Source organism: Cylas formicarius, unplaced genomic scaffold (assembly GCF_029955315.1).
Source record: "Cylas formicarius isolate icCylForm1 unplaced genomic scaffold, icCylForm1.1 PGA_scaffold_1__22_contigs__length_36826433, whole genome shotgun sequence".
Taxonomy (NCBI): domain Eukaryota; kingdom Metazoa; phylum Arthropoda; class Insecta; order Coleoptera; family Brentidae; genus Cylas; species Cylas formicarius.
The window spans coordinates 13453618-13465554 of NW_026844264.1; the positions used below are offsets into that span (position 1 = coordinate 13453618).

General features: G+C 34.9%; 1 protein-coding gene across 2 annotated transcripts in view; it reads right to left on the bottom strand.

Annotated features, from left to right (window-relative positions):
• The window catches only part of LOC132696079 (retinal guanylyl cyclase 2), a 134853-nt gene that overhangs the window by 56642 nt on the left and 66274 nt on the right, over positions 1-11937 (bottom strand). For both annotated transcript variants that reach the window (XM_060660659.1, XM_060660658.1), the window contains exon 7: positions 11656-11827. In XM_060660659.1, coding sequence (XP_060516642.1) covers positions 11656-11827 — 172 coding nt within the window. The remainder of the gene's footprint in view (positions 1-11655; positions 11828-11937) is intronic.

The following is an 11937-nucleotide window of genomic DNA, read 5'->3' on the forward strand; positions in this document are numbered from 1 at the left end:
CGACGATATGATGTGATTCTATTTGCCGTGTAAATTAAAGGACTTTCGCAAAGTCTTTGGCTTAATTCCATCCCACACAAGAAAGTTAGTAGAAGAAAGGAATAATAATTAAGGCAAACTGACAATAGATTCTAGCGAGAGCTTCAATCTTCGATGTTTATCCGGAAAAGCTAATCCAGATTATTCGGGTGGGAACTGAAACGATGTTCAGATATATAAAGTCACTCCCCAAGACATCTAGAAATCCCTTCATAAAAATTCCATCCGCGTTCCTCTGAAGCCGATCATTGTTTTACCTTCTGTCTTTTATATTTGCGCTCGGATGCACATTAGAATGTTAGACACCTATCATACCAGAATAATCTATAATATCACTTGTAAAAGAAGAGATTTGGAGAATTGTGTTTTATATTAAATGGATGGAGAGGGCAGTAAGTGATTAAATACCATAAATGAAAACTAATTGCCTAATTAGAAGTCTAAAATATACGAAACGCTGAACTTGAACAAGTTTGTTAGAAGAAATTCTACAGGTTGGTGGCGTGTTTGGATACCAGGACCGTCTGAATTGTTTTGTTTTTCGGAAATAGTATATTTTGCGATAAGTGCGGTGTTGCATACTATACTTTTCCAACGACCGTTACCTTTTGGGTACATTTTTGCAAAACAACACGAATACATTCTGTGACATATGAGAAATATCACGGAAATGTCCCAAGCGGCTCGGATCTGTGAGACAAGAAACTCACGTGGTATAGTAACGCTTCCCGCATTTAAACTTAAAAACTTAAAATATTTAAAAAATGTAAACTTTTCAAATATAACAACATGATGGCAAAAATATTCGCCCCAACTAGCTGCAGAATGAGTAGGAATACACTAAAACAAAAAACCTAAAAGAAAGTGATAGGTTTTTTGTAGGTAGATTTTATTTGAAAACTTAACATATTGATCATTGGGTTTTCCTTTCCTCCTTCACCTGTTGCTTGCAAAAGACTGTTGTGACTCTTGTTTCATATGCAGTGCCCCAATAATGCGCATATCGTTACTTAAAATTCATCTAAAGTTTAGGCGCCGCCAGATTTTTTCTAGATAGTTTTGTATAAAGACATTATTCATTACCCGAACTATCTACTAGTCCCTAAAAAACTCCTAAAATGCAAATATCAGTTCAAAATTGAATAGTTTAAAAACTGAGCACTGTATCGTTTGAGATTAATGGATGGATTGATGAAGAATTCAGCTCAATACAGTTTAAGGCTACTGTTAAGATCGATTCAGATAAGGCTACAGAAACGGTCTTACAGAAGATGTTGCGAACGCTTTTTATTAACATTCGAGCTAGGCAAGAAACTCAATGTCACAAGATCAATAACAGTTATTTTGTAAGTAACAACATTAATCTATCTCCGACAAAACAATGCAATTAGGACGACTAAATGATACAATATCACACAATTATTATCTCGGCGAAGAAAAAAAATCATCAAGAACAAGATCACATAATTACATTACCCGACTAGAGATTGAAGGTCATCCTGCTACACATAAATCACCAAAAGCAAGGAAAAAAACTAGTAAAAAGTGGAGATATAACCAGAATATGGTGATAACCTATAATGGACTAAAGAAGGAGAAGAAGAAACTGAAAACATCAAAAACAAGATCCAAGGAAAAACATTCTTTAAACGCATCTATATTATATATACGAGTTTATATAAAATAGAAAACTACATAATAATCATAACCATATTACCAGACTGGAGATCGGAGATCAGATAAATTATCAAAAGCAAGGAGAAGACCCAGGGAAAGGCGGAAATAAAACCAGATGAGGTGATAACCTACAATGGACCACAGAAGGAGAAAAAGAAACTGTTTTCTAGAGCCTGTAAAAACTCACCTTTTATAGAATTCGAGAGATTAACATAGCATTAATTCCCGATTGGAATATTCCTCCACGCAGACGTTCCGCGTTGCGAGCGACTTAAATCTCGATTTAAAACAATATCGACAGCTAAAAATCGATCGTATGCTGTCGTGGTTAATACGGCGTAAATATTTCACGACACAAGCAGGCGCGGGGAGGTCGCGATATTTGCCTACCGTCAAGAAAGATGGATCCCGTCATTACTATAAAATCCGAAGGTAAACATTTTCGCGAGGTCGATTGTCGGGGGTTGCGATGTAAATATATAACTCATCGCACCACGGTGTGGACTTGATATGTGCCGAAACAAAGGAAGGCATGGAAATGGCATTTGATATCAGCGACTCTAAACGATGCACCTGACATGAATTTTAAATCAAGTTATGGCGATATATGTCCCGGATCGCGAACTTTTATTAACAGAAAAAGCGGGAAATGGTGCTATGAAGTGGGTGCGCGAGATATCTCTCGCTGAAAATGTGTCAAGGGACGATAATCAAATTGCACTTTGAAAACGTCTCGTTTTAGGGGTTTTGCATACCGAAACTTTTTACGCTTGTTCGAATGCGTTTCGATGTTGAACCTCGAACTTCCATTGTCTTTATTTGACGTATCTCTAAGTGAAGGATGGTGGTCTACAAGGCAGCACTTAGGTCTCAGCACTCAGCTTTACATCAAACCTAGAGTCGCCTCCCTGCCTCCCTCCACCATAATGGATGGCCATGATTTGCTTAAACGCGAGGCTGACACAGAATGTACGTTTGGGTGCTACTCAAACCCAATCTGAAATGGTGTTTCTTAAGTAAGCAATGACCCGTAAGAATACCCATAACCATGAGCAGTTTTTTCTTCCTTCTAGCGTCTCAGCTAGCGGACAGTTGTATTTTTTATCCCATTATTTTAGAAATTGTTCTATTTGTTTTCCTTTATCAGCTCTCTAATGTTATGCACGTTATTGACGTTTCAGAAGGATGAATCGCTGTCTGCTATCAATTGTGAACTAAACTAATTGCAAAAAATACTCTAATCAGTAATATATTAGTGGTTAAATAATCATGGGCATTTTCACGTTTGGACTGTTGCTATAAAAACAGCTTCTTTAAATTTTTCCTTTGTCCTTTTTCAAATGGCCTCCCACCATATCACGTTTTGTTCCTTCGACCAAACAATTTGTAATTCCAGATCTCAATGTTTCGCCGTTTCGTGAGTGTTTTTTGTGTTCTTCAAGTAGTAATGGAGTTCATAATGGACGCTTTGTCATTACAAAATTTTTGGATTTCTGTCGATTTATAGTGTATTATTTCCAATACCACACTAAACAACCGATCCAAAAGCAACTTTAGATTAAAATTACGTTATCTTAAAAAACTAAATACTCTACTTACAGTGTATACTTTAATTGCTGTGATAATTTTTGCTGGACGGAGTTGAGAAAGGATTAGTTCGATAGGTAAGGTAAAGAGTTGAGTGGCGTTTAGCCTCCAAAGGTATATTTTGCGGCTTTCTATTAAATTTTATATATGTTTATTTATAGCCGCTAATAAAACCACATTTGATGCCCACAATGCCTCACGATAGTTCCTAGGAATAGAAAGGAGTTAGAAACTTGAGTCATGTGATGATATAAACTCCTCGGCCTTACACTCTAGCCTTCCCTCTCATTTCCTTGCTTCATCTGTTTATTGGATAGCATTGTTTTCCATTTTGATTAGATTCTAAAAACAACTTGAGACTAAAATGTTGATACCTTAAAAGATTTCCACCTACAAGCGCAATAAAGGTTTCCGGTTTCGGCTAAATGGTTCAAGTTCGCCGCTCAGCGTGCTGCTTCTTATATATTGAAAATGACTGGATATTGCAATGTTTTTCAATTTTATCTCACTTTGACCACGTTGATAGCTTTTGCGGGTCATTTCTACTACACGTAAAAGGTTTGAGTACATTTAATCGTTCAAAGTTACATTTTGCGTTTTAAGATAATTAAATTTGAAACATATAAATATAGCAATATAAATCTTCACTATCTAAACCCAGAATAATTAGGTGGTTCATCAGCATGAAAAAGAGTTAATTAAACGTTCTCTTTCCTATAATCCTCCCACCAAAGGTTTGCACGTTCTCGTACTCTAATGTATAATGCTGCTTCGAAATGTTAAAAATCCCAAAACATGGTTACAGTTCATACGCGATAACTTGACCATTAGAATGCGGGAATAATTGGACTACATATATCTAATTATTCTTGAATACGTAATAAATTTTGTTGTTTACTTTCGGCAAAAGTTCTTAACAATATTCTTCAGATCGCGCAGAGTATTATTGGTATAAGATTTAATCAAGGCGGTGGACTAGGATGTTATGAGAAAAATCTTATTCGGGTTTAAATTAATTTTTTGGAAAAACGAAAATCAAAGGCGACGAGATTCGCGCTTTACGGGCGGATTTTATGACCCGTAAATTCGGTCGTAATAATTCATAGACATTCATTCTCGTGATATCCTTTTAATCGCCTTGATTGAAATATTTCAACGATAGGAAATTGGATTTTACAGGGATAACGCCGTTCCTTTTACGTTTGCCAGACCGGAGTTTCCTATCAGGGTTCATTCTTCTAACGCGACGGACATCCGCAATGTCAAATTCATTTTCGCAAATTAAGCATCAATCGACTGGAAAAGTTCCCGTTTCCTTTTCATTTTTTGTCATTTTTATAACAGTCGTAATAATTGCATGATGTGGTAATGAGGAGAAAAAATCGAATAATATCTTCCAACTAACCAAAGCCATACTTTGTACTTACTTATACTTATACAGGAAATGACACTAAGCATTTTACAAAAAAAAAAAAATCAAAAACGTAGTTCAACATCTAATCTGACAATTGTAGCAATTTCTTGTCGATAGATCAAGCCAATTGGCCAACAGAACGTGTGTAGGTAGAATAACTCTGTGTCATTCTGTCTCTGATTCTTATATACGTTTTGCTATACAAAGGTAAAGCAAACTATTACGTTGATCTTTAAGACTGCTCTTTAGAAAATTTGCAATCACGTAAGTGATTTTCCCATCGAGTTCAACTTATTTACATGTTTTCTTTTGCAAAAGTGAGCGTATATATTCTTCTTGTTAAAATAATTCTTTATGTCGCTTCAATTAGCTTCGTCAACCTTTTTTCTTTTCTCTTGAAAATTTTTGATTTCAACTTTCTTCAATAACAATCGTGATTCAACAAAAAAATTCTTTGGCTTAGTTATCGTTATAGTTATAATTACAATAAATTAAATTAATGGAGATATATTTGCGTTTAAAAAAAATAACTTTAACACGCTGTATATTGAAAGCAAAGCTTTCAAACGAAAAGTGACATAAAGAAAGTCTCACTAATTTAGTCAAAAAGAATATATGATTCATGTATTGACCTATTTTTGTGTAACGCCTTGTATTTAAGCGATTTGTGTGTATTGCAGACTTTTTTCCCTTGCCAGGAATAAATAGCCAGATTGGCCGACTAATGAAAATGAACTGATCCGAATTCGCCGAATTAGTCACGCGTATAAATCGCTTCGAATTTTTTATTTAAAAACAAAACCAATCGTCCACAAATTTTTCCACGCCAATTGACCCCCCGATGTAGCTATAAACCGCGGATGAAAATTCCCAGTAACGCGCTTCGCGTTTTAACCTCCCCCATGCATATTAATGGGCAACCCACAGCTAATAAATCAAAGACAAAGAATGCAAATTGCCGCTTTAATTATTAATCCAGCGGTCTGCGCGGACAGCATTATGTCTTTTGATATTGAAAGGGCCCTTTGCGTCGCGACGTGCAATGCCGTTCGACGTATTACGTTGTTGTATTTTAAGCTACGTCCACACCGAAGGCAACACATCCTTAGGCTGCTTGTTCTTGGAACTTGTTTCTCAATGTTGCCAAAAATGTTATTGCATACGGTTGCAACGAAACGTTTGCTTGTTTCCGTATTTAGCGGCAAAGATCAAAGGCAAAGTTTTGTGTTTCGCAACAGTATTTTGAATAGTGTGGACACTTTGTTCCTTGTTTCCAAAACTCCAAACTTGTGTCAAGAAAGAAGGAAAATTAAGGAAATTGCTTGTTTGGAAACTCGAAATAAGTACACCAGAGAAATATATGAATCTCGCTTTGCAAGAAATCGAACTGTTAACAGGAGACATTCCAGTGGAGATTTAGCAGTTCTATAGTTAGTATTTCATTTTTGAATTAAAGGTAAAATTTTGCATTCGAAATTAGTACTACTGAAACGACAAAATTCACAAAACATTTACGAAAATTGTTGTTTCTGTTTCCATAAATAGGTTGCGGCAACCAGCAACAAAATATGTTTATGTTTCTTTCATATGGACAACGCTTTGGTTTCACTCAGAATTTTATTAGGAACACTGTAGGGCTTATTACTTTTTAGGATTTTTAAATAAAAATATATATTATAGAATGTAATATTCGATCTATATGGAAAAAATTTGAATATTTGGTGTTGTAATGTCATTTCAATTTTTTTTACTAGCTTTGCTATTTACTATTAGATATCGAAGCATTTCCAAATGGGCCACTCTGATGATATTGCTGTGCCTAAAAATTATTTCTCCCGTGTATTTACTAAATTACATCAAAAAAACTTGTATTATTAAACAAAAAAAAATAAAGTGAAAATAACATAGTACATAGTAAAACATGAAACTAGAATTATTTTTAAAAAAATTTCAAAAAACGGGACATCACGTAACGAAACAAATAAACAACAAAATTAAAACAAATCGCTAACAAGCAACAAAATCGAATAAATCCCTCAGAGTAAAATGATTTAATGCAATGAAATAAATATCTGTGAGTGGTGTTTATTGAATTATGAGAAACTAGTTTAGTTTATTAATTAATTACAAAATTAATTTATTTATTTATTTGGGACACAAATAACAAATATTCTAATATAAGTATATAATATTATGGAAAAATTTGTTATTAACAAAAACAAAAAAAATGCGAATGAAATTTATTGGGTCAATATAAAGAGAAAAATATAAAAAAATTAAAATCGAATATTTTAATTCCAAAGGAGCATTAAACACAGGACACGCGGAAGCGAAGCTAATGCCATTCCTGTAATTAGAGAAGAAAAAGACAAAAATGTGAATTGAACAAAAAAGTTAATTAAACTCATGATGCGTGTCGATCCAAAATTGTAAGTCTTCTTTAGAAAATCATGTGAGATTGTGAACAAATCCAGGTCTGAGTTGTAGCGGGTTTGCAGCTCTCAGCATTCGCGGCAATTTTGAAAGTTATTGATGTGTTTGAAAAGAATAATAGTTTGAAATTGTAGGAGTGTTTCAGGAGTCGATCCTCCAATGTTAAAAGCTCAATTGCGTTCTTAATCATGTAACTTTAGTGTTAAGTTTAAATTTTCTTTGTAAAAGAGGTATTTTAAAAAATTTCTCTGTAAACTTTCAACTCTTCTATATCTTATATACATTATACCCAAGGCTTCAAATGACTAGGGCTACTATATTCAAATGCATATAATGAAGCAAAAAGCTTACAAGATTTTTTTAAATTTTTAATAAGCGTACGAAATTGAAATTGATTATGTTGGAAATCACGTGAAGCCTTTTCACTAAATTAATTAAGTAATTAAAACGAATTTCGTTTGTTGACTCAAAATTATGCAGGTTTGCCTATTGCAACCCTGATATCAACCGTTATAAACTTATATTAATTAATCAGCTTGTTCAAACTTCAATCCTCAATACCACTCAAAAATTTAGGGTAAGTCGGGTTTAGTCGCCATAATTTGCAGGCAGCATATTTTAGAGATAAAAAAAAGAACAGAGACGCATTCTCTAGATCAAAGTCCGGATATCGATGATATTAAGCTAACTTTTTTGCTATTTTCAATGACGTTAATAATATACCTCCGAATGCATTTTCCCGGCCGATCTTCGAATGGGGTAAATACAAGCGCAAATGGAACGCGGCCAATTTCCAAGGCTTAAAAGTATACGCCTGATGCAGACATCTCTCCTGCATTCGAACCGATCTTCAAGAGCATATTTTTGCTGCTTTAAGTTTAAAATCGACTGTTGCGATTTTAGCGTCGCTAAATCTATTCTAAATTTTCAGCAGCGAGTCAGTCTTAACACATTAATGTTTCATTTGAATTTATTTATTTATAGTTACAAAGTTTAGTAGAAGTGCACAAAAAATGAAGCTTAACGAAAGGCGATAATAGCAATCCAATATCTTACTGATAGGTAATACTACTATCAACCTACGATATTATTATAAATTTTCATGCTCATTCTCAAATTTAAACTTAGCGTTAAAAATAATATACACAAAAACTCAGAGTCTATGAGGTTATTTACATTTTATGTAAAAAATTTCAGTGATTGCAAGAGGATTTAACATATGCTAACACGCTTAGATATTTTCCGAAAATCTTTTTCTTCCAATAAAATTTAACCTTCTGCACATTGCGAGGAAAATATCAAAATGTTTTCCTCGCAGGGCAACAGAAAGGTTTAAACGATATAAATGGCAAACATTAGAGCCGGTGGCTTCGATTCTTCCAATTTTAATAATATATGTGCTCGAAAAGGTAGAAAAGCTTTTATAGGGCTCATTTGATATTGATGCGCATCAGAAATTCAGGGTAACTTTAAAAGTCGGGAAAACGAATCCCATTTAAAATTTTTGCAAGTAATGGAAAAACACATTTTTATATGGCGGGGAATACGTAGTAAATATTAAAAATTTATTATATCGATAAGGAAAATGATTTTTTCTATTCCCGTCTGTAAAATACCTAATTACCCACCGATCTAGCGTGCGGGAAGCGTCACTTTACCACGTCAGTTTTATTTCCCACGGCTCCGAGCCACTTCGGACATTTCTGAGATTTTACCGCACGGGTTTGGAAGCAATCGAATGATTTCGGAGATATTTCCCACGCCTTGAATTTGACGTTTGCCAATTCTGATGGCCATGTTCCTGTTGTTTTGAGAAAACGTACAAAAGAAACTAACGGTCGTAGCAAAAATTACAGTATGCGACACGTTCGGTCCGCTGCGCTCCGCTCGTGTTAAATAGATTAGTGAGTCAAATATTGTTTACCACCCTGGTTGCATAATATACTATTTTCTTCTCCTGTCTGTAAAATATCTAATTACACAGCGATCTAGCATGCGGGAAGCGTCACTTTACCACGCCAATTTCGTTTCCCACGGATCCGAGCCACTTCTGACGCTTCCGGGATTTTACAACACGGGTTTGAAAGCAATCGAATGTTTTCGGAGATTTTACCGCACGGTTTGAATTTTGACGTTTGTCGATTCTGACGGTCAAGTCAGTGAATGTATTTGTGTTTTTTTGCAATAATGTACCCAAAAATAATGCACAGAAAAAAGTTATGCAATATATCAGACGATTTAAACACTACGTGCTATAAGCTACAATTTAAATCTAGTGGACCATTCGATAAGTAATGTGACATTTATAATTTAAGTATCCCACAGCAATTATAAATACCGTTCGCATAAATTTTAGTGGTTTTTACAGTTTTTATATTACTATCTTGCCAAGACCATTTGTACCATTTTCAAATATCCATATCTCATCAGTACAAACAAAACAAAATTGAAGGTTAGGACCTGCTTTCTCTTGCTTATACCATCTTAAAAATTTAATCCTCTTAAAAGCTATATCCTTGGATGATTTTCCTTCCAATTACCGTCTTTTTCTTTAAATAAACTACCTAATGATCAATTGTAAAAGTTAAACAAACAACGTAACCTTTTAAAATTGTGTTTATTTCGTTGTTTATATGTCTAACGTACACAGTTAAAAAGAGACAATAGCAGAATCGATCGGAATGATAAACGAATAGGTTTAATGACAACTAGTAAATATTTTGTTGAATGGTAGAAAATTTAGTAACAGATAATCTGTTATTATTTTTTCTTTGTTAAATTATGATTTCTTCGTGACGGTCGTAGAAAAAGTATAGCATGCAATAAGTTTGTTAATAGTATATTATCCAACAAGTGCGGTAAACGGCTTAAAAAGTTTAGGGAACGTGTTGCATACTATACTTTTCCTAGGACTGTTGTTTTTGGGTACATTTTCGCAAAACACGAATACATTCACTGACATGGCCGTCATATTTGACAAACGTCAAAATCAAGGCGTGGGAAATATCAACTTTGCTCTGCCGGTTGCTCCCAAACGCATGCGGTAAAATCGCGGAAATGTCCAATGTGGCTCGGATCCGTGAGAAACGAAACTGACGTGGTAAAGCGACGCTTTTGGCACGCTAGGTCGGTGCGGAATTAGGTATTTTACAGACGAGAGTACAAAAACGTCATTGGACTCACGAGTTTATTTGACACGGGCGGAGCACAGCGGAGCGAGTTTTTAATAAATGAGTAAGTTAAAAACTTTACCGAACGTGTTGCATAATATACTTTTTCTAGGACCGTTAGTTTTTGGGTACATTTTCGCAAAACAACACGAATACATTTACTGACATGACTGCCAGAATTAACAAACGTCAAAATTCAAAGCGCGGGTAATATCTCCGAAATCATACGATTGCGCCCAAACCCGTTCGGTAAAATCCCAGAAATGTCCGAAGTGGCTCGGACCCGTGGGAAACAAAACTGGCGAGGTAAAGTGACTCTTCCCGCACGCTAGATCCGTAGATAATTATGTATTTTACAGAAGGGAGTACAAAAACTCTTTATCTCACTCGTTTATTAAGCACTCGCTCCACTGCGCTCCGCTCGTTCCAAACAAACTTGTGAGTTAAATTCCATTTACCGCACTTGTTGTATAATATACTATTAATCTTAGTTGACTATTTTCTTTTTAGAATTCAGCTGTATTCTCCAAAGCTGCTAATAAGTGTAAATATTAACTGTTTAACAGTTGTCAACATAAACCAGATTCTCCGTATACTTTTTCAAGGATACAAATAATAGTTTTTGGTATTTTTGTGTAGTTGATGCCGATGATACGACCTTGTTATGCTTAGACTCACGGATGAATCTCTTACCCAAAACATGGAACACAATATGACGAATCCGTTAGATTGGTTTATTTTATTTCAAAATGTTTATAAAACATGAGTTTAACATTCCTGAAAGTTGTGTTAGAGCTTTAAAGTTAGAATGCCATGCAGAACTGGCAAAAACAAGAGCATTTACTTTATAGAGGAGAGCTTACCTGGGTGTAGTTATGCTAGGGTACAGGATGCCCAATGCTTTTTATTTATGAATGTAAATGAATAAATGAAATGAATATTAATGAAAACAAACACAAGATTTGAATGCTCTGTAATTCTCTCCTTTTTGCTCTCACTTTCTTTAATAAAAGCCTTTCAAATTAATATTTGCAAACTACAAATCACGAAGTACAGGGTTATATATAGTTGTTTAGAATTTTTGAATTCTGCAATAGACATATGATACACAGTAGGTGTAAATGTAGGTAAATTGGAAGTAGATAGTTAGGATCGGCCCACTTCATTGGCTCTGAAATCTTAAAACCTAGTTCCCCTAATCTTGGCTTTCTTAGTATACTTTAATCAAATTTTTAATGTTTTGGGACACCTTCAAACTTTACTATAAAAACGTATTTTACCATTTTGAAGTATGTAAAATTTCATATTCCTTCCATATCTTCCTTCGATACTTACCCTACGGCTGTCCGGCAGCTGGGGAAACACAAAGTCTGACGCTGTGAGTAGGATTTTGTAAGGCGCTTTGGAGGTCCTTTTTTTGAGCAGTTGGTACCTCACAGCAGCAACCGAACCCAGGATTAGGAACACTACTAACACGGAGCACGATATCACCCAGTACACCCACGCACTGGAACAAAAAACACGCTATCGTTGGTTAACGTACGCTGTGGGTCGGAAAAGCATTACGGACCGCCGATCAAACCAGTGCAAACGAATGTAAGTGACAACATGATAAAC